Consider the following 23,296-nt stretch of genomic DNA (forward strand, 5'->3'; position numbering starts at 1 on the left):
AGTTGCTTTTTTCCCTCCCCCCCCCCCCCCCCCCCCCGGTTTTCTATTCTAATCCCATTCCTGTCTAGCAGTGTGAAAATTAACATTTAACTTGATACTAGGGCTTTCAGAAAACCTCTAACCAATTCACTTGTTCAACTATACCTTAAAAATAATCTACCTTGAACACACACTAAAACCAAACAAACAAAAAATAATTTAAAAATACTGCTCTAATTTAGGCATACATTTTGTTACAAACCCTAGTTATGTAGGAAAGGTTTCATGAGTTTCATAGACCGTGTATGTATATAAGGAAGACTCCCCATGACCGTGTTCTGTCTAGAACCTAGTAGTATGTAAAAAAGTTTAAATAAGAATTCCAATTAAACAACATAACTTGGATGAAAACAGCCAAACCAAATATAACGCTATTACTGTGGAACAGTCTAACTTGTGCCTATAGCAAAATATACACCAAGAGCCAAAAGCAGCCTCAGCATTACTTTTGCATGCATTATTCATTCCCCAGTATCATTCATTCATATTTTGGTATGTTTTAACATTTTGATTTGCCATAATACAAAAGTAAGATTATACCTTTATGCCTTAGTGTCACATATGGAAATAAAGTGAGACAGGCCCAACCTCACCATATTCACAGACTTCTGCCCAGTTAATAATTACGAACAAAACTGCTAGGTGCATTAAAATCCTGGTTTTGAACTGCCATTCACAATGCGTCTTGCTATTTAACCTAAACAGTACACACTTCCATGATCTTTAATGCACACATACGAAAAAAAGTAAACATTAAAAAAAAAATCTCCATTCCATGTTGAAGTCAGCTTCCTCCCAACAATCAGCTGCACGAGACTGTGTAAAATTACTTTCTGAGATATTTCAATTATTCCATCACATTCCACATGCAGTAAAGAACAGCAGATGTAGGAAACAGTTTCTATTCTAGCTCTTTTAACATTGTTTGTTAAGCCAATGACTAACCAAGCTAACCATCCAATGGTGATACCTCAGTAAAAAGCATGCTGCCTCTTCAGAAAAGTTTGGATGCAAGTTTTCTGCGTAGTGATACAGACATCCTATGCTTTCTGCTCTGTGCCTTCGTAATAGATGTTATTACCAACGCAGAAATTATTTTGGTTTTCCAATGGCAGTAAAGTAAAATCTTTCCAAATAGATTTGAAATTTAAGGATTTAAAAATTTTTGCCACCATAGACAAAATAAACTTCAGAAGTTTGGTTCAATGGAAACAAAAGTCTTTCAAAGGCTCATCAGACATTCTAGGTATGTAGGCTTTAACTAGAATCTATGCTATTTCAGCATTTGTTTGTATTAAAGAACTACAGACCTCAGTTACCTTTTAGAGACAAAGATCCAAGCTGCTTTACAAACAATACTCTAATCCAGTCAGCTACATTTTTTTTTCCTAACTGGATAGAGGACTGACACATTTAGGTTGTAATAGAAAAGCAAAATTTACTAGAACATAAGAGCAAAACACAGGTTCTGTCTTGCACTTCCTCACTTGAGCCTTACAAAACATCAGTATACTTAGCCTTAAAACAGAATTCTTTTTGCTTTCTGATAACCCATAGAACTGACAAAGCATTTGAAAAAAAAAAAGGAAAAAAGAGAGAGAGAAAAACGAAAAGACTCATTAACTATACTAATACGGAGTTCACATTATTCTCCTGGCATACCATATTGGGCACTCCAAGTTCTTCTGCATAGCTGAAAGCACATTTTGTACATCTCCAATAGCAATCACTGAGAAGGCCATCCTTCATATCCAAAAATACTCTACAGAAAAAAAAAAGTAATCAGCTTTGTTTCTGATCTGTTGCATCTCATAACTATGTTTTCTCCCGTATGGCTTTTCTGGAGCATGCTGAACATCGAATATTTAGCTGCTATTTCTTGAGTGAGGCTTTACAGCATTGGAGTTCTTACTCTGAATGTTTACAGTTAAAACCTGTCAAGTCTCTCACAGTCAAAGAGGCAAACTGAAAGGGTTTACAGAGGTAACATTCAGCAGAAACTCAGCAAGGGCACACACAAGCGTAACAGCAAAAAAAAGGAGCTTCCTAGGTGGAAAAGCATGTAAAGGAGACAGCAGACATGCTTACGCAAAGGACCCTGGGAACTGCCTACACCAACCAGCACAGGCAAGACCCTACTGCTGTCCCACAAACGGGGTTCGTTTACCTGGTGTGCAAGCTAATAACACACAAAGTCGAGGTATTTTCAAATTAACTTAATTGATGCGCATGAATAGGTGCCTGTCTCAAGACAGCACACCCTTGTCTCAAAAATTCTCACGTTTATACACTTAACTAATACATATTCATTGTTATTTTCTTCAATGATTGGTTCTTTCTTCTTCACCCCTCATGTAAATTAGTGCGCAGACTTTTTCCTTCATTGTCTTCTTTTGAGTAGGTGGTCAATGAGTCGGTGGTCACAATCTCCCCCTGTAGGGATTACCTTTTACCTACTTCTTCCCTAATCTTGGCAGTTCCAAGTGGTTCTTCAAGGTTTATTGACCAGACCACAATCCATTACCTCCTCTGACATAAAGCTCCATCATCTAGTAGTTAGTTCCTAAACCCCAAATCACATCTAGTTATTGTTTCCCTATTTTAAATATTAACTGATGGGGGCTGTACACAGGACTTTAACAGCTCCCTAGTTATTTCAATCACATTATACATATTAATTGATAACACCGCGGCAAGTACCGCAAATCCTGAAAGCAAGGAGAAACCGCTTGACCTTTACGCGGCGGCAGCTCGGGAGCAGGGACAGGCCCTGCAGCAAGGCCTATCAGCAGGCCGAAGCGAAGCGGCCCAGCACCCAGCTCACCGCGCTCCAGCTGCCCGACCCCCACCATCCCGCCGCTGCAGGGAGAGCCGGTCGCCGCTGCTACGGCCCACCGGGACGCTGCCGAAGCAAAGACAAAAGCAAAGGCAAATCGCAGCCGCCCGGCCCAGAGCCACTCACCCGCCCTCAGGAGCCGCCCGTCCGCATCGCATTTCGCGCCCTTTCCGCCACGCCAGGACACGGCGCACCTGAGCAGCCAATCCTACACCTCAGCCACAGCACGTGGGCCGAGACGCGTCCTCTTATTAGCTCCTTCCAGTCGCGTGCCGCTCCCGCTCCTGCCACGGCGGGGCGGTGCAGGAAAGGGCATGGCTGATTGGCTCTGCCGTGTGACGTCGCCGCACGTATCTAATTTGCGTACGGCGCGATGCATTGTGGGAGCTGCGGTATGGCCTCGGAAATGCGTGGGAGGTGGCGGTGCCCCGCCCCCGCGCTCCCTGGCTCTGTTTATTGTTGTGGTTCCACAGTGTCTGGCCCTGCCCCCGCTGGCCAACCAGGGTGGTGAGGTTGATGAGTGGCAGGCGGGACTGCCAATAGTATCGTGCGGAGGGTGGGGGGGGCGGCCGCGTTCGGTCCGCCATGTTAGGATCGTCGGGCCGCCTGACAGGGCTTCCCTTGCCTCCTCAAGATCGCGGCATGGAGCCGCAGGTGAACCTTCGTGTCACCTGCCGTGGGGAGACCCAAAGTTTCCTCGTGTCAGACTCGGCGCACACGACGTGGGCGGATGTGGAGGCCATGGTGAGCGCTGCCTGTCCCGTCCCGCCTCGCTACGGGAGGCCGAGCGGAGGGCCCGCTGCGGGGCAGCGCTGCCGTAGCTGCGGTTGCCGCAGCCGTGGGGAGCCGTGTCAGTGAGGTGCAGGGAGTGTAAGCGCCTCTCTGAGGCCCTAGCATCTTCTCTCTCGTCTTCCTAGACTGTGTCCCCCATTTCACAGGCTGTTAGAACTGGTGTTTTATTCTGCTGCTCAGTTTTTCTTTTAGCGTTAACAGTAACTTTTACTCCTGTTTATGTGCTTAGAGTGGCATGAAAAGCCTGTTTTGGATAAAGCTTCTTATGGGTCGCTTGTTTTTCTGTGTGAGCAGGTGTCCTTAGCTGCGTGCTTTGCTCTTTTCCACGGTTACGGATACTTGGTTTTGGCACTGTCTGTTCCTCTTATTTCCCACTCTTTTATGCATTGAAGTAGATAAGGTGAAGTAGCACTCTTTTGTTGCTTATAGAATGTTTTTCTGCAGACTTATCTTTGCTGTCGGGTGTACCGAGTTACTAATATATTTTTGGTTTCTTGCTTCCTGGCATCTTGTGTGTGCTAGTTTGGATATAACTGTTTTTGTTACTGGGCCATGCATGCATAGGCAGTTGCTTATGAAGGTCTGTATATCATGCACTTGGTATATTGAAGAGTTTTTGTTTGGATGTTTACTTCCAGTGCTATTTAGTGAAAATTCCTGTATGGGCTGAGGTTGAAATTGTGCAGTAAGGATTCCCTTGGTTATGTTGAAGCTGCAGTGATTTTTTTTTTTTTTTTTTTTTTTTTTTTAATTCTGTAGCAACTGTTCTGGTTTTTTTTTTTTTTGCTTACTCTCAAAGTTGCATTTTCAGAGATCTTGCCAGTATTTTATTTTCTTTCTTTCAGTTCTTTTTTTTAGCTAACATATTCCAGTACCTTGTAGGTGGTTCTTGCATTGTAAATTATTCAACTTCAAAGTTTACACTGCATCATCTTCACTCATCATATTTAAGTCTTCTAGAAGAGGCACTAGTTCAGGCTTAAAATACTTGGTGGCAAGTAGACCCTGCAGGAATGTCTGAATTAGTCAGAATCCTACTTGCATCAAAGCTGGAAGCAGATCGCTATGTAAGCGTGGTGCTGCCCTTCATCTTTAGTCTGAAAGTGAGGGTGTGTTTGTTCAGTTCAAGGTGTGGTGTTCTATTATAATAATGTTTCTCTAACCAAGGTAGTACCACTGGGTGTCTCTGCGCTATGTTGTGTGACTTACTGTTTCAAGGTAGTATCAGTTAAACTGTGTCTTCCGTATGTTTTAATGTGTTATTAAACATTTGGTGTTCATAAGGGATAACCCAATCTCTGGTTCTAGCTTGAGTTTTACAGGAACAATCTGTGGTGCTAGACAATATAGATACAGACCACAGTCTCTTCTTGACAAGCTGAGTTGGTTTTCTTGCTGCGCTCCCAAAATTAATTTGGGATATATCACTGGAAGAACCTGCCTGTAGCACATTCATTGCAGAGTGTTAAGTCCCAACCATCTGCTGTCTTGTAAGGCTGCTAGTAGTGTTCCTCTGTTAGGTCCAGGCTAGCAGAATGTCTTGGGTATATCAGTTTTTCACAGAGAGTTTCTGTTAAGAAAAATATAGCTTGTGTAGGTAAATGATATAAAAATGCATGTGAGCCTCAAAGACTGTTACTCAACATAGGGAAACAACAGCCTTCATTTATGGTTCATTTGATGCTGTTAGTTCTGCCCTATTAATGCAAAATACAAAATAGCTGCTCAGCTTTATTCTCCTAATTCTGATCTCTGTAATGGATTTATATGTTCAGATGTACAGTGCAACAGCCAGTGAGTAGCAGAATGAGATACTTTGCTCTTTTTAGTATTTGAATTAATCCTAGTTTCTCAAAACACAAGTAGGTTTGTGGAAAAAAGGCTGATCACCTGTGTGAGCTGTCTTCCCGGTACTTTTTAATGTAAAAGTTGGCATTCGGTGATTGTTGGCTTTAGCCTCTGTATATTGCAGTGTTTGCTGTGACTGAGTTCATTAACCCTGAGCTAGTCCTCTTATAATGGAAAGGTTATTATTATTTATTTTGGGGTAAACATTAACTGGGGAAGAAAGTGAAACATTAAAGAAATGAATTTTTTCTTTTTGTTATGGAAAGTTAGTAAAGGTTGGAGGCAAGGCACTGGGGAGAGTTGTTCAACTCCAGAAGAATGGATTTTGTAAAACTGTGTTTATTTCAACTGAGAAACTGAAGGGAGGGGTGGAAGGTTTAAAATATTTTTCCCTATTAATAATCATGCTTATTATGTCTCACTGTGGTTTTGTGTTCTTTTTTCTTACAGGTTAAAGTTTCATTTGACCTGGACAACATTCAGATCAAATACATTGATGAAGATGATGATGAGGTAAAATATCCGCCACCCCACCCTCCCAACAGGTCTACCAAAATATGTCTGGTGTGAACCTTTCTGCCTCTTGATAATTTGTAGTGGGTCCCTGAGGAGTGTGTATTATGCAGATCAGAGGTGATTTTTTTTTTTGCCCCTTGATAAGAAAATAGCTGTTAGTCTTGTGGTTTCACTCTTAATGTAGCATACTTATTTTAAAATAATATTTTTTTTAGAAGCTACTGCCTTTCTTTTTCCCACCCCGTAGAATCAGCCAGTGGTTCTATGTGCTCTGAGGGAGTGATGCTTCTGTTGAGGGACTCTTTTAGTTTTCATTTTATGAGAATAAGGTAGTTGTAACCATTTGTGTCTGCAGCCATGGTAAAGCCCTGTCTCTTCAATCTACGCTCCTTCCTCTGGAAAATGTAGGTCCCCTGTCATTAGCATATGTTTACTTAAGTGATCTGGTGTACTCAAATCCTCTGCTTGTTTTATGCAAATGCTATAATCTCCAAGCAGATTACTGTCTTGGAAAACAAATTGGTTGCTTCTGGTTGTCCTTGCTGAGTAACTTCCAGCTTGGTGTAACCTCACCCTCTCATATTCTTTCTGTTTATCTAGGGATTTAGAGTAGAATTTAGCTCTCAAACAGAAGGTAACAGAAGTGTTCCACTACTTGGTTTGTAGCTCTACTAAATTGCAGAGATGGGGATCTTAGGGCGGGGAAAAAATAAAAACAAAGGGGAAATGTCAAGATGCTTGCAGCAGCATTTCAGGGAAAGACTCTCCCTGTATTTTCCAGCCTGCATCTATATAAATATATAGATGCATCTGTTGAAGATCTTTTTCAAATACTAATAGAGTAAACATGGTTCAGAATCATGCAATGCTGTAGTGATTAAATAGCTTCTTGTATTAGTAACTTCTATATGAAAAATTGATAAATGAGCACCTGTGGAAGATGGGCTTGGCTTGTGTCTAAATCATGAAACACTTAACTGTTCTTTTGCTGAGCATTAAAAGCGACCGGATACAACATCTGTGTACGTTTATAGCAAACCCAGTGGTAGTGGCTGCAGCTTCACTCCAGTAGATGAGACCACACTTGTTCTGGGTGCTAGTAGGTGCCAGAGACCTTGCTTATTGTGCAAATCTAATAAAGGACATGGTCTACTCCAGAACACCATAACATCGATTAATGATTAAACATGGCAGCAATAACAAATATCTGCAGAAGTGGTATTTTGGAAACTCTGAATAAAAGTACATTTATTCTGAAAGCGTGTTAATTTTAAGAGAATCACAAAAATATATCAGTGGCTATTACTCACTATTATTTCTCTTTGCAGGTCTCTGTGAATAGCAAAGGTGAGCTGCTACTTTACTGAAGTGAAATCAGTAAACGGACCCCAACTGTTGTTCGTGTTTTTGGAGAAGCAGTTGAGAATGCTTGGGTTTTGATTTTTGCATTTTATGTATGGTGGGACATCAAATTCTTCCCAAAGCAAGGAGTTTTTGATCCATAGGAACAAATTGGAAATTACTAAATTGGTGGAATGTGAAGTCTAGGCTGTGAGAGCATGTTTGCTTGTTGTCATGTATACAACTTCTTCTTTCAGTAGCACTATTTTAAAAGAATTTACAGAAGGTATGGGAGAAATTGCTTGATGTAAGGGTCCCTAAATACTGTGTGCTAAACTTATATCTGTTGTTTGAGACAGGGAAAATTCACATTTCTTTCCCTTTTTCTTTAGAGGAATATGAAGAAGCTCTGAAGGTAAATGCTCTCTTTGACTTTTTTTCAATATATTTATCCTTCTCCAATTAAAATTGGTGTATCTGAGAAAAAAAAGCATTACCTGGCCCATGGAAATCAGAATAACTTGGTGTTATAGCTTTGGACACTAGCTTGAATGTTTTGCTACAATATTTTTTTCCATCTAGGCTAAACTTGATTTGTATAAATTAGTTGAATAGACAGTTGTGATTCAGGGCCCTGAGCAGCCAATTCATTGGTTAAATGACTGGCTTTCTCAAACACTTAAATGGTAATCCCATGGTTGGAGATACTGGGCTCTGATGGGATCCCTTTAAAAATCTTGCCACGTAGACTCTATTGCCAGAGAGTACAACATTAAAACTTTAATGGTATCAATGCTTAGTTACTTTATAAGCAGTTAATTTTACTTAGGCAAAACAAGAATTGCATTCCTTTAAATTTCAGTTGTACAATATTAATGCTTTCAGAACTTTTTGCTCATGGTCTGAATCTCAAATCTGATAATAATTTGAAAATAATGACAAATTAAAATCTACTGAAAGTTCCTGGACAGAATCTTTATTGTTTACTGGCCCATATGAACAGTTTTATTGTAGATTGAAAAATTTCTGCAGAATATCTGCATAAGTATCCTTTTGCTTATAATAAACTTTGTAATAAGCATATTGTTAACCTTATAAGAATGGCAGAATAGAATATCAGCTGACCGTACCTTGGCATTTCACCCAATTTTTCTTTATGTATGTGTTAGTCTTTCCCCAACCTCTCCAGTATAGTGTAGTGCTGTATTTTTACAGCATTTTGTATGTTGGTTGCAAGTGGAGTAAATATGGTGTGTGTGTACTGTTTATTTAGATTGCAGTTAGACAAGGAAATCAACTTCAGATGAATGTATATGAAGAAAACTCTTCTCTGAAAGAAACTTCGTATTCTTGTTCTTTGCAACTACATGAAAAAACTGTGACAGAAAAGTTGACACTTACTAAAGATGAGAAGAAACCTCTTTTGCACTATTCCATGCTAGCTCAGGGATTAGAGGAAGACATAAAAAATGAAAAGGAGCTGACAATTCAGGTAGGATGCAGAGCTGGATTAAATATTCATTAAAACAAAGAATTCATAAGTGTAATTCACTTTATAGGCTGATCGTCATCTTTAGCCATACATAATGGGTATGTATGGGTAACTTGAATTCGGAAGTTGGTCTTCATTTTCAGCTACCTGCACACCCATTGAAGCTTGCAAAATTGTTTGAATGTCTTCAAGAGGCTATTTTGATGCAGCATTTAGAAATACAGATTCTTTCATGTTTACTGTTCTTAAGTATTTTGATAAAAAAGCAGTTGGTCTCCTGAAGCTCTGATTGCTGTCTAGTAACTTCTGGTTGACTTGATTTCTTTGGCTTTGATGTATGATTATACTCAAATGTAAGTAAGGCAGAAATCTTTCAGGCAAATGTCAGTTGCTTCCTTGTGTTGCTTTTCCACTGTTCTCTGAAGAACTTGAAATATTTTTTTTTTTTTTGTAAAGACATTTGAGGGGAGAGCTATTTGAAAGTGGTTAACTTGCTGTATTGAGGTTTTTTTCAGCTTTGCACACTTAAGGTTTGTGAACGTATTTTTGTGGTATGTTTTTCTGTTTGTTTTGGTTTTTTCTCCAGCAAAAGTTAAATCACACTAGAAAAGGAAGAACAAATGAAAATCCCCCAGAATGGTTTACTAGCTACTTGGAAACAGTAAGTGTATTTTCTTCTGAATTTTGGTATTCTTAAAGGAATACAGGCTGTGGGTGGAAAAGATACCTGTGATGCCTGACTTTCTGTATCTGATTACACTTCCTCTCAGTACTTGTGACCAGGATCTTAAAGGGCATTTAGGCATCTAATCACGTTGCTTTTGTGGTGATAAATGGAAACTAGATGTCTGACTATGACTGTGCAGCGTAGGTGTTACCTTAAAAAAAAAAGAAGTTTGATACATGCCACTTCTTGTGAAAAGTGGATTGTTTTGGCTTATGCACTTGATTTGTTTGAGTGTAGTTTCAAGTACCTCCCATGATAGAATACTTGTTGCACTCCAGATGGTCCTAGGAACTTCAGGGCACTCATATGAGAGAGAGCATGAAATACAATGTTGCTGTTGGAGACTCTTGTTTGACCAGTTTCAGTAGGGTAATACTTAAGGCTTCCTGGGATTTGAAGCATAGCATTTGATGACCTTGCTTTTCTTGATTGTTCAGTTTAAGAAAATACTTTGAGACCATTGAGTATAACCTATAGGTTAATAAGATGTGGTTGTTAACTTGTTTTGAACAGCTAATAAACATCACTGAGAAGCAATTAGATATGAATGCTAAGAATTAATTGACTAGTGAGTTCTTGAAACTAAAAGGTAGAGTGTACAATAGCATATGCGTTTAGCTTTAAGCTTTTTTTTTCTAGAGCCTCCCTTCCTTTGCCACCTCTTTATACAAACTAAAGATAGAGGAACTTAATAGTTGTATTTAGAACATCCCTGGTGGACAAAATCAGGACTTAATAGTAGAGACTCCAGAGGGGTTTGTTGGGAGTTGTGTTAATTGTCTTGGAGATTAGTTTCCTTCCCTTCATGCAGCGTTATGGAAGAACCACCTTAATACTGTAAGCATGAGTATATGATTTTTTATTTGCCTTGTCAAAAGCTATGGGCTGGTATTTTCTAAAATACAAATCCTCTTTGAGGAATGTGATACTTGTTAAGTTTCATCTGGAATGTGCTGGGTGGATGGGAAGTGGATTCTGAATTGCGTTATGATTTAGGGATTGGGAGACTTGGGACAATGTAATCCAACTTTTGAAGCTGCATGGGTGGGTCTCATCCATGGTTACTTTTTTCCAGTTCAGGGAACAAGTAGTTAAGGAAACTGTTGAGAAACTGGAACAGAAGCTCTATGAGAAGCTTGTTCATCACAGTCAGCCTCCAGATTTTTCCGAGAGCTCTATTACAGCAGCACCTCCAACTTCAGAGAGCCAACCAGGGAATGGCAACCAGTGTGACTGGCTGATCTCCTGCTGCAACTGCCAGGCCCGAATTGTTGGAGTTCGCTACCAGTGCAGGTAGAATATGATGAGAGATGGGAGCATGGGAAACCTAACATGTAGGGTGTGTGAGTGAGTCCGAGAACCTATTCTGGTGGTGTAGACTTCCAGATTTCTAATCTGCAGCATGCTATACGTTTCAGAATGTCTAGTGTGTGTCTCACAAACAGCTTATATTCTCTGCTGTGGTCGCTAGACCTTATCTGCGTAAGAGTAAGATTAATACTGTTTTGAGAAAATGTGATTGTTACTGAGAGAGTGTTTTTGAGTGCTTCATAGCACTCAAACACTCCTTTACCTTTTTTGCATATAACATGCAGTAATTGTAAAGGAGAATGTTTAGTTCAGTTAACGAAAGAAGAAAGCAAAACTTAAAACCACCAGTCTATAATAGTGCTTTATTTAGTTCTGACACTTAATGAGACTAAGGCAGGTCATGGGCTTTTTTAATGATCTCACTGTTGTCAGTTTAATAATATGAAATAGGTCTTGCTGAGTGTCTTAAGTAAGGTGTCAAAAGTGAGGTTTTTATTTGAATGAGGCAATTGCTGTAAAAGTAAGTATTTTAGGACTAGGCAGCAGCAGTGAATGGAATGCCAACAGGGTTTTTTCTTTGTATGTTTATTTTTCTTGCCGGCAGGAGATGACAGTCTGTTTTTTAGCAGTCCTGTTCCTGCAGGACCAATCTGCTTTGCATCCCTGAATACTTTAGTTGACTTATCCTCTGTTTTCATAAGTATGATGCAGTTTCTGGCATTGGATTTCAGTATACTGTTTTATCCTTTATAGCAACAATTGTTAGTCACTTCTGCTAAAGGAAGCATCAGGTTTTTTTCAAAGTGTGTTCAAGAAGGAAGTGGGAACTATTACAGTTTTGCCAAGAAGAGAGGTACTGATCCAGATATTCCAAATGGCTCCAAATATTGATGTATAAGTGAGAGAACCAGCTTCTGTTTCACTCAGGCACTGCTTACAGTGGTAGTATGATACAGAGTTGTTTCTCTGCAGAAATGTAAGGATTAATTATCCTTCAGTGTCTCTTTCTAGTGCATTAATTCTTTGCCTGCCTCTTGGTAACCTTCTGCCTTTTCTGCTTTTCAGCCTTTGTCCAGCGTACAATATCTGTGAACAGTGTGAAGCAGGAACATATGCACATGATCCTAACCATGTCTTGTTAAAGCTGCGAAGACCTGTACTATGTATTGCTGAGAATTACAGCCTTGCAGAGTTTTCATCTCGCCTGCCTGCTACTCTGGAGCAAGTTAGGTAAATGGTAGTGCCTGTCAGTACCTGACAAGATTATCCTGATAGCAAAGTGGGAACACCTGTATTGGGGTTGATGTTCAGCTTTTAGATTTAGAGATAACAAGAAATGGAAATGGTATTCCAACTGTATTGTGCGTAGCTAAAAATAGCTAAATACTAATAAATGGCCCAAGCCATGAATCTTACAGTGTTTTTAATAACAAAGTAGAAAAGACAGAGTTTTGTGTTTATAGGTGGGTAACAGACTTTGAGAGCTTGCTTTTTCTTTGAGCGTACTGTAATCTGCCTTCAAGTGTGCTCTTTCACTGATGCCATTCAAAATACCTTCACAAGCAACTATGAAGATGTTCTTAAAATTGTCTGGTATCCAGTCTAGAACCATAAGATATTTCCTGAAGTGTTCCCTTTGAGGCTAAGACTGTGTTGGCTAAAGCTAAATTCTAATCAATTTAGTGTATTGTAACAAGGTGGATATTCTCTCTGCAGGCTCCAGAAGCAGATGGACAAAAGATTTCTGAAGGCAGAAAAGCAAAGATTACGAGCAGAGAAGAAACAGCGGAAGGCAGAGGTCCGAGAGCTCAAAAAGCAGCTAAAATTGCACAGGAAAATTAATCTGTGGAACTCGGTCCATGTATTGGAAACTAATGGCTCACCTGCTCTGAAATCTGAGAGTCTCCAACCTAATACCTTCCTGTAAGAGATGTTGTTAGCTGAGTGTTTCTTAGTTGTGCTGTCTGACCTCTCATGATGGGACCAAGTTAAAGTAACAGGAGGAAGTTTATGAAATTACTGATTTAAAGTATCATTTGTCATTAGACTCTGAGAATTTTGTCTAAATGGAATTTGCAAGGTGGAGTGTTTCTACTTGGGAGGAAAGTAGGAGAAGAAAAAAAGCAACTGATGGTTATTACCAGAAACTTGTAGATTTATATAGATTTAGGCGGAAGGGGAATGCCTAGGTTTACATATATACACATGCATGTGCATACAGTGTAAATTAATGTTATTACCAGTTTTAAAAAAGTCTGTATCTTCCTGCTATATTAAGTGTCTCTGCATAAAGTCAAGTACATTCTGTGTGCTTATGTTCAGTGCCTTTTTTTTTTCTCTTAGGCTGAGGCTCATTAGACAGCAGCCTTTGCAGGCAACCACTTTGCATTTTCCATTCCCTTTTGGTTTTATGAATGTACAGGTGTAAAACTTGTGTATAGTTCTAGTTTTTTTTAATTCATCCCTTCCGTTTAGGGCATTCAAAAGTCAAATTAACATTAATCAGTTACTTAGATTTGTGGGGAGCTTGAAACAGCTATCTTTGCTTCCTTCTTGCTGAACAGGTGTGTTACAGGAACAAAACCAATGTTAATTTAGGTCTGAATTCTTTCTTTTAGCTCTTCTAAAGTTGGCATGTATATGAGCTGCTTCACCAGTCCTCTCTGAGTGCGCTCAAATTAACAGTAAAGCTTTGGATTAAATCTATTTTTGAGCCCCTTTCAAGCAAAAACCTGGTATCTTACTGAAAAAGGTTGCTTGTAAGGCCAAGCAAGACACTAGCGCTTAGACCAGAGCACAATCTTTTTGCTTCAACATCATAAAAATGACTTCATTCTCTGGCAGAATAACATAGCCCAAAGTGTTGTCAGACTAAATCAAATCAAGTGAAGAACAGTGAGCTTTTCTCTGTTAAACCTGAGTTCTGTAATTGTAATAATATTCTTCCAATTAAGAAAATGTTGTTCCGATGTGTTTCTTTTTTCCTTAAGCAAAGTGAACTGCTATGTAGTGTTTAGGCTTAAGATGAAAACAGTAGCTAAAACGTTAAGAATTTTGAAATGCTTCCAGAGGTAGAAAAAGAAAACAAACTAAATGGCTGCCTCGCATGTTTAGCCAGTGAAATAACAGCTGAATGACTTCCTCAGTTTGGTAGTGTTTTGGTGTATTTTGTTTATTTGTTTCCTCCCCCCAGTCCCAGGAGTCCTAGTCAACCCTTCCAAGCCGTTGTCCCAACACTTAGTGCAGTGTTTGTGGATGAGAATTTGCCAGATGGGACTCACTTGCAACCAGGAACAAAGTTTATCAAACACTGGCGAATGAAAAATACTGGCAACGTGGAATGGAGCTCAGACACAAAGGTATCTTGCCTTTGCTATTGCTTTTACACACTAAAATAGTTCTGGAAGGTAATATTTGTATGCATTGGGAATCTGAATTCTCTGTCAGAACCTGTGTAGGGTTTCATTTGGCCTGTTAATTCACAAGCTGGGAATTCTGGAGCATAAGCTGTGTAGGCACTCTTTACAGCTGCAGACTATAGGAGGAAAGCAATCAAGATTAACATCACTGAACATGTGGTCTAGTGCTGTTATGATGTTGCAGTTCAACCTTGTTTACAACAGGTGTGTTGCTTTTCTGACTTCAAAAAGCCTTTCTTCTGTGAGTGACTGTGTTCATGTTGAAAGATGGGGGTATCTTACTTTGTGGTGATAGTGACTAATGTGAGAATGTTTACTAGCAGCCTCTCTTCTCTATGCCTAGTGTCTACAAGGCCTTTCAGCACAGGAACTTTAAGTGCTCCTTACTGCCTGCAGTTTGCAGAGAAGCTTGTGAAGTTAACTTTTGCTTTTTCTGTTGTACATTTCAGCTGAAACTTATGTGGGGAAATCTGACCTTGGCATCTTCTGAAAAAAAAGATGTGTTAGTGCCGTCTCTTCCATCTGGACAAGTAGGAACCGTTTCAGTTGAGTTTGTAGCTCCTAATATAGAAGGAACTTACACCTCTCACTGGAGACTGTCCCACAGAGGGGAACAGTTTGGGCCCAGGATCTGGTGCAGTATTGTTGTGGATCCCTCCCCAGCTACTGACTATCTAGAAAGCAACTGGAAGGATTCTGACTCCTGTCAGAAGGATAAAGCTTCCAGCACCAAACAGGCAAGTGATTAATTTGGTATTTGGGTCAGTTCTGAATTGCCTAGTAGAAGGACCAATGTGTATTGTTTGGTGCAATGGTGTAGAGTCCCTAACTATATTGATTTCCAGGGGACTCTTTAGTTACTTGCTTCTAGTTTTTATTTTTAATAGTAAAGAAACAACTTTTATTGCATTTTTAAATTCTAAAATGGTCATTCTTTTTTGTCATTCTTTTTGACAGGCATGGGATTAGTTATGAGTGTTGCAGCTATTTGTCTAGCTTCTTTGATTGAACTGAAGCGCTGCGGGATTTATATTTATGTTAGATCTTGTCCTTTTGGCTCTCTTTCCAAGTTACTTGTGTTCTTATACACAAAATTCAGGCTTTACCTTTCATGTAATTATTTCCTGCCTGCCTAAGGGGACTCTGGGACATTACTTTTTTGCTTTTGCAGGATGCTTCCTTAAAGACAGAAGCAGGTGCTCAACTGATGGGTGAAATCATGGAGCAGGCTGAAATACCTCTGCCAACTATTCCTTTAAAGATCAAAAATCTGCCAAGTGAGAGAGAATTTTATATCCCATCAGTTGATCTCCTCACTGCACAGGTAAAGTGCTAAAATTCAGGTAGAGATAAAACAAACCACCTTGGGTTTGATATCTAGGTACATAGACATCCATAAGAATAAAAAGCTTCTGGGCTCTAAAATAACCACTGTATTTTTGGGAAGAGTATATTGCATTTTAAGTAGCAGAACTATTTTCTTAAATTAGTATTGGGGACTGTCATTATGTTGAAGGTATGCACAGGACAGACTTAAGATTCTCAGAGTCACAACGTTGGGTCTTTCTCTGGCCCCTAACAAGGGAGTACTTAGCTCTGCCTCTTGCTGCCCTAATTTGTGTACCATGTTCTATGATGTGAATGTACGTTATGGGAAAACCGCCCTCTGAGCTCATGTTGAGTAACTAATTAAAGTAGAGTTATTTGTAAGTTCCTGGGATCTGGTGCTGGGAAGTACAGCATAGGATTCCATTTCAGCGTTTGCTGATGAAAACTGTGGTGTTTTTTTCTGTAGGATTTGCTGTCCTTTGAGCTGTTGGACATTAATATTGTGCAGGAATTGGAGCGAGTGCCACACAATACTCCTGTTGGTAAGGTTCTCCTATATCTGTGTGCTGTCTCTAGCAGAGAGAGCTATCCTTTGTATTTTTCAATCTTGGCTTCTTTTCAGCTTCACATCCCCAAGACCATAAGATTCCAGACATTGAAGAAGGCTGCCATTTTCTTTGCTTAACCAGTGCTAGTGTAATGCTAAGCTAGCTGTTTATTTCACCAAATTATCTTGTAAGATAACTGGGTTTCTTCAGTCTTAGAAAAATGTGGTTTAAAAAAGGGTAACTTCTGAAAAGGTTGCCTCCTGGAGGAAGGAAGGTTCCTACTGCCTTAGTGCCAATTATCTTTGCTACCTTTGTTTTTCAGACATGACTCCCTGCATGTCCCCTTTGCCACATGAAAGCCCCTTGCTGGAGAAACCTGGCTTAGGTCAGATAGAGGAGGAGAATGAGGGGAGTGGATTTAAACCAGTGCCTGGTAAGCAGTAGTCATGGGGAGCTTGGGGGTGAGGGGAGGAAGATATTGTCACTTCTGTGCCGTCAGCAGACTTGATGTCTAAAAAGAATTCTAGTCCTGTCTTTCCCTTTTGTGGAAAAACAAACAGTTGTTTGGCTCAAACCAGTAGTCTGATGTGTAATATATGTATGTCTGGAGCATAATATATGTAGAATTCAGAAATGCAAATGCTTCTCTTGATTTGTCCAACCACTAGAATTGTTGGGAGAATTAAGAATTTGCCCTTCATAGACTAGATTACACTCAAACACTCCAGGTGTGGCCCCCGTATTTCTCAATTACTTTCACATTCAACTTGAACTGAATTCCCAAATCTTTCAATTTTTAAAAAGAATTAACACATAGAGTCAATTTAGCCTTGGCTAGCCTGAAAAATTCTTCTTGTATTTCCATGTGGTAGCGTTAAAATTATCTGTTGTGCTTCCCTTTCAAAGGAATGACGGAAGCCTGCTTTCCTGCAGATACTTGCAGACTGAAAGTGAAAGCTGAACATCCATTGAACCAGGAGGAAGGGGAAGAAGATATGAGTGGGACTCAGTTTGTCTGTGAAACTGTAATTCGGTCTCTAACCCTGGATGCTGCACCTGACCATAAGCCCCCACAAAAAAAGAAAATCCTCCAGAGTAAGTACTGTCTCTAGCTGGCTTCTGTGGCTTTACTTTTTTGCAGTCAGACATTGGCCACAAATTGCCCTGCACTGCAGGTGGTGACAAGCTTTAATTGTTTTTCCTGATTGTTTTATTAGACTCTTTACAAACATTGCAAGACACCTTCAGTTGCAGTATGATAAATGAAGAATCTTCTAGAATAAAAAGTAATTTCGCTTCCAAAAAGGAAGCAAAGAGTCATCAGTCAGAGGCAATGACAGAAAATGACTGTGGTAAGTAAAATAGGTTTGAATTTAAGATAAAGCTGTAATAAGGGCTAAAAAAAATTGGGTGTAAAAAGATCTGACACTGTTCTAGGAAATTGATCCTCATAAGGTCAAGAGAATCATTATTTTGTCAAAAAATTGATGTCAGTACTCTGAACAAGCAGCTAGTTTAAGAGCTGCTTTAAAAAAAGCAAAACTGAGACATAAAGGTTCCCATTGGGTATTCGAATAAGTGCTCATATGTTAAACATGGCCGGCGTTTCCATATTTTGTACATGTAGCTTGAAGTCAGTGCTTTGAACTGTTTCTGATGTATGTAATTTAGAAGCTGGAAACTGCTATTTTAAGTTCTCAGTGTAGCTCTTATTCCTGTTTTTATTATAAGCAGTATACATATATCAGCAGCCTATCTGCATAGGCTTAACAGTAAGATCTATTACTCCTTCACACTATACCCCCCCCCTCCCCCCCCAATATATACCATTAATAGCAGTAGCAAAAGTTTACAGTTGTTTCTGAATACTTGCCTCTCATGTCTGGGTCAATACTGTCTTTGCTGTTATCCATACAAAATGGATAGAGTGTTAATACTTAGCATTTTTTTTTCCTGTTAGGGGACCTTCCACTATCTGATGAGAGACCAAGCCCCTGTAGTGATACTGGCAATTCTGATGAGGAGGAAGAAGATGATGATAAAGATGATGTTCAAAGTCAAGGCTCCTCTGCTTCGTCAGAGGATTATATCATTATTCTCCCTGAGTGTTTTGACACCAGTCGTCCTTTAGGGGAGTCTATGTATAGTTCAGCTCTTTCTCAGCCCAGTTTGGAGAAGAGAGGAGAACCAGAAACAGGAGCAGAGCATCCAGAAGGAGGAAGCCAGCTGCAGATCCACAGTGTCAGTGATACTTTGACAACCTCACAGACACTGGCTATAGTACCACTAACCCCAGAGATTGCGGACACCTTACCCCAGACGCAAAGGTATACTTCTTGGACAAGAACAAAATGGTTATGTTAGTGTTGCTGTAGAGTCTGCAATGCTGTGCTTAAGTTCGGTGTCCAAACAGAAATTGTTGCAACAAAAGTTTTGTCACATACTGGAGTGAATGTCCTAAAGCCTGTACTCACTGATTAGGTGAGTGCAAGAGAGGGAAAGAGGGGGGGGTGTGAAGGTTTTTTTTTTTTTTTTTTTTTTCTTTTTTTCCCCCTGTTGATCTTGACCTACCTACATGTGTACATGTAGAATGAAAGTAGTAAAAGTAATTTTTTTTGCCTTATGTTCTCAGGAATCTTGCATCTCTTCAGAATCGTATCTTTCAAGAACCAAACATATCAGCATTGGAGAATATCTCTTCCACTCCTCATCATCAAATAAGAGAAGATATTGACGGTACTTAATGAAGGGTGCATCCTATTGTTATCACCTATTCCTTATGCCTAGTATTGGATTTGATGTCTTGTTATTCTTGAGGAGAGCAGAAATCTACCAAGTAATGATTGTTTTTTCTCTGGTGTTGAAATTTTACTATATAGAAGATTTGAATAAAGAAATAATTGGCTTTGTGGCTCAGTTAAGAGCATCTATTCATTAGAAGTGGTAGGAGGGTACTCAAAAGTATTTGTAGGCATCTAGAAAATTACCTTGTTCTGGAATTAGTGAGCTATGTATTTAAGCTGCTGTTAAAATGACTGGGAACTCAGACAGCAGTTCATCTCATGTTAAAGTGAACACCCGCTGACTAATCAGCCAAATGACTTCTGAAATACTTCGGTTGTTTTGACTGCAGTGAGAATCTTGCATATCTAGTTTGTGTCTGGATAACTAAACTTGAAAGTATTAATTTTGGACTGAATCACACTCCCATTTATGTACATGTTGCATCTCTTCAGCTTTTCATTAACTGGGCATGTTGATGTGATATTTTCTTTTTTTCTTGCTTTTCTAGAACCTAGTGGCAAAGTCAGTCATGGACCAGGATCTTCTGGATTTCTAACTAGTAAACAGAAGTGCTCAGAATACCCAAGGTAATGAAACTGAAGCTGTGACTTCACAAATACTGTTTTAAACTAAGAACTGCTAAATTAGGCACCTAGGAAGAAGCACTGGCTTAGAGATTTCATGTAGTCAATATTTTGGAGAAAGGCCTCCCTTAAAGGAAACATATACTGAATTATATAATGCTATATTTTCATAAGATCTCGGTTTCTACTTAGGAAAGTGAAGGATGCAGAATTGGCAAGCAAAAGTGTATGAAGAGCTCAAGCTGAAACCTTCTAAAAATTCTGTGGTGTTTTTCTGGAAAATCTCAGGATTCTTAAAATAGGGATTTTGTAAGTTAGCTACAAAGTTAAGCATCTTAAGACACTGAGGCTGAAGGAATAAGACAAAGCATTGAGCAGAATATTAAGTGACTTAAGAATTGATGGAAAACAAACGGAAGTTACTCTGGCCTGAATGGATGTGTCATAGTATGCAGCTTTCATGTATAGATGTACTCTTCTGGGTGAGAATACTTAATTCTTTACAAAAGGTCATGTTATGGAAGCAAACTAAGGTACATTAGCATAAAACCATAATTTAATAGAAGGTATCAAGAACGAAGGAATAGGCTTCTTACATAGCTCAATTACTGAACAGCAGTGATTCCTTTGTATCATAGGTTGTTCTCTCCAACAAGAACTAAATCTCAGTTGTCACATCAACAGGGAGAGACTTGTGTTTCGCATGAAACAAACACGTGGCTTTAGTGACCCTAAAGTAATGCTTGACTTCTCCGCAGATACCCTCAAGGAAGCAGCATTGCAGGAGAACTAGTTAAAGGAGCTTTGTCGGTTGCTGCTTCTGCCTACAAAGCATTATTTGCTGGACCACCCATTATACAACAGGTAAATGTCTTTCCTGTATGCTATGTGAGTTTCACAGAATGCCAACCTTAAAATTATAGGTGCATGTTTTATAAATGTATCAGTATTTTCTATAGGACTTCATGCAATAGTAAAATGTTAAGCTTGATGGCATCCCTTTGAAGTATGCTGCTCTACCAGCAGATAGGGAAATCGATACCATGGGGATAGAAGCATGTCTCTTACACCATCATGTAAGAGTAGTAATTCACCTTTAAGTGAACAGTGAAAGTGAATATAAATGGCTAATTGTGGACAAAAGGGCCCCTGTGCCTTAATTACATCCCAGTATAATGTAAGACCACTGCTTCAAATGGCAAAAATAAATGATCTTTTTATAGCTTATTTCACTATCTTTTTGTTTTCAGCAGCCTGCAGCTACAGAAGAGCACACTGCCACTCTTCTATCCAGTCTGTGTGAGATGGGATTCTGTGACAGGCAGTTAAACCTGCGACTGCTGAAGAAACACAACAATAATATGGTTCAAGTGGTAACTGAATTGCTTCAGATCACTAACAGTGACTGGTACAGCAGTAGATGCTGAACCTTCCTGGTGGAAGGAGGAATTGTCTTCATTGAGTAAACTCTCGTTAAACACTGCAACAGTAGCAGGCTGCTCTTCAGCTGCTTTCTGTTTGGAGGTGTGACTAAAACTTTGGCTTTTCTTTGAGCTTTTGACTTTTTTTCTCATTGAAATGTCAAACAGTGCTTGTCACAGCATCTTATGAATTGGAGACCAGAATTTCAACTGTTATTTGGACCTCATAGTTAAATGAGTAGTCTTTAAGTCTCTAATTTCGTACTGAATCCTTTTATCAGGGAATTCTGTAGAATTACTTAAACCTCCACCCAGATAAGAACTTCCCCTTTGATTGTGTGTAAGATTTTTTTTTTTCTTTAGGCAGCTGGAAACTTGTTTTGTTGACCTTATAACAAGCTTTGGAATAGGAACCAATGTAAAATGCTGCTGTAAAATGTAGTCTTGCCTAATTTACAAGAGATGCCCCCAACTAAAAAGTTGTTTATTCTGATACGATTTAGTAATTGATGTGTCCAATGCATGATAGTAATATAACAGACTTAAATCTTACAAATGAGTCTTAGAAGAAAAACATCGCTCATACATGAAAGCTATCTTGAACCATCAAACAACTTTTGAAAAGTCTGAAAGTGTAACCACTGTTAAACTGATAAATGCCAGGGAAGTCATTGTTTCTTGTAGCAGAATGAAGCAGGAGAGTGAATTTACCAGCAGCAATTGAACCAGCTCTAGTAATGATAGTGCAAAACATACCTCTAACAGGAAAATACAGCCTACGTAAAATATTTTGTTAAACATGGAGTGTAAGAGTAGGAAGGGCCTTTCTAAGAATCTTTACAGGCTCTTTGTAAAAATGTTAAAAATTTGACCACTACCTTTTTTCAGTATAGTGCAAAACTTTTATTCTGTTAATACCACATAGAAGAATTGAAGAATGTATAGAAACCCAGACCTGAATTGGAGTACAAACTCTGGTAATGTTTAGGAATGGGCAGAGTGCTTGAGGTAGGGATTGTGTGACTTACAATTATAGTTTGAAAAATGCATTAACTTAAGGAGTTTTAAGTGTACAGTCTCCTGTGATGGTTCTAGCTGCTCCCATGTTTCCATAGACACTTCTGCAGGATTCATTTTTCTCACAAGATTTTGCTTTAGATGCCCATATTTAATTTGAAAATCTAAGAATTCCCTTCTATATGTGCTAAGAGAGATTTGATTCTGAAGAATCGCAAGAAACAAGCAACATATACTGCTGTGCAGTGGTGTATCCATAGATGACTTTTCAGAGTCCAGTCCCTCTGAAGGTGACAGCAGTGTTGGCTATGTTCTTACTTCTAAGCAAACTTTTTTCCTTGCTGCAGTAAGAGACCATTGATCCTAAAATATTTCATATTACTGCTGCTTCAAACTAAGGTGTTCCTGTTTTGTCACAATGTAGCTGAAGTAGTATCAGTATTGTGACTGACCAGGTGATGAGTAGTAGTAATTTTTTAAAAGATGTAATACCCTTAGAGATAAGATACCATTAAACTAATTGAAGAAAAAAAATATCATACCATTTTTTTGTTTTAAACCTATTTTTATAGATTGTGGAAGATATACTCTTTAAATGTTTATTTTGAAATACAGTAGAACTATTTTGCAGTGTTTCCCATCTCTCTGTATGCCAGTACAGCTGCCTGCTGTGGACCAGATAAAGATCTTTCTGTAACTTGAAACCAGTGTTCCCCCCCCCCCTTAATTTATGCATAGTTTTGAGTATCTTTCGCTTATGCCTATGCTAGAATGAGGAGGAGGAAATGACATGGATGAAGTGCAGTAGCTGGTGAAATTTCTAAGCATAGTGTGGTTATCTGCTTTGATCTGGAATGCCCAGCAGGACACATGTTCTTTCTGTGTGTACCCTCATACTTGGAATGTTACTGTGTTCTATAAATTAGCAAAACACTAAGACGTTTGAGGAGGAACACTTCATACAGAGTGAAATGTGACGTGTGAAATGCCGTTTTCTCTAGGTGACTTTTTACTAGGGTTTAGATAATGTATGCTCAGGCTTAAGATGTTTCTGTTGGCTTTGTATATTTTGTTAATGGATGCATGGTATAATTTATCTTATATTCTATAGTGCAGACATGACCTCTGTATCTTATTTAGGGTGAGCACTTTAAAGTCAACTGTGATGAGGGGGAGGACCACCTCTTCCTCCGTCCTTACAATAAAACTCTTTATCCCTCCGGCTGTCCCTCGGGCTCTTGACAAGCAGCGGGCGGCGCGGCAGGGCCGGCGGGAGCGCTCGGCGGCGCCCG

At 39.3% G+C, this 23,296-nt stretch overlaps 3 protein-coding genes across 8 annotated transcripts in view; 2 read left to right on the forward strand and 1 right to left on the reverse strand.

Annotated features, from left to right (window-relative positions):
- BRCA1 (breast cancer 1, early onset) overlaps positions 1 to 3,087 on the reverse strand; it is a 25,906-nt gene extending 22,819 nt beyond the window's left edge. Inside the window, 2 exon segments of the mRNA XM_010585642.1 lie at positions 1,702 to 1,801; positions 3,002 to 3,087. Of these exon segments, the coding sequence (XP_010583944.1) occupies positions 1,702 to 1,781 (80 nt within the window). The 5' untranslated portion in view covers positions 1,782 to 1,801; positions 3,002 to 3,087.
- A 324-nt stretch (positions 3,088 to 3,411) lies between these two features.
- On the forward strand, positions 3,412 to 21,342 carry NBR1 (neighbor of BRCA1 gene 1). Of its 6 annotated transcripts, none has more exons than XM_010585646.1 (21): positions 3,412 to 3,619; positions 5,966 to 6,028; positions 7,360 to 7,378; positions 7,765 to 7,787; positions 8,646 to 8,864; positions 9,451 to 9,525; positions 10,667 to 10,884; positions 11,968 to 12,132; positions 12,619 to 12,825; positions 14,096 to 14,261; positions 14,771 to 15,058; positions 15,493 to 15,645; positions 16,117 to 16,192; positions 16,521 to 16,631; positions 17,105 to 17,293; positions 17,416 to 17,550; positions 18,159 to 18,525; positions 18,831 to 18,934; positions 19,491 to 19,569; positions 20,325 to 20,430; positions 20,817 to 21,342. In XM_010585646.1, exons 1-21 carry the CDS (start codon positions 3,461 to 3,463, stop codon positions 20,991 to 20,993), a joined length of 3,099 nt encoding a protein of 1,032 aa, XP_010583948.1. In that variant the 5' UTR covers positions 3,412 to 3,460; the 3' UTR covers positions 20,994 to 21,342. The 6 variants fall into 6 exon arrangements, 5 of the variants coding, with proteins under 5 accessions (XP_010583948.1, XP_010583950.1, XP_010583949.1 ...); XM_010585648.1 differs by having other exon boundaries at positions 17,132 to 17,293; XM_010585647.1 differs by having other exon boundaries at positions 14,102 to 14,261.
- Positions 21,014 to 23,296, forward strand: part of TMEM106A (transmembrane protein 106A) — a 9,294-nt gene continuing 7,011 nt past the window's right edge. The window contains exon 1 of the mRNA XM_010585645.1: positions 21,014 to 21,090. The gene's annotated coding sequence lies outside the window, so the exon portion shown is untranslated. The remainder of the gene's footprint in view (positions 21,091 to 23,296) is intronic.

The sequence above is a fragment of the Haliaeetus leucocephalus genome, unplaced genomic scaffold (assembly GCF_000737465.1).
Source record: "Haliaeetus leucocephalus isolate CR32 unplaced genomic scaffold, Haliaeetus_leucocephalus-4.0 Scaffold110, whole genome shotgun sequence".
NCBI lineage: Eukaryota > Metazoa > Chordata > Aves > Accipitriformes > Accipitridae > Haliaeetus > Haliaeetus leucocephalus.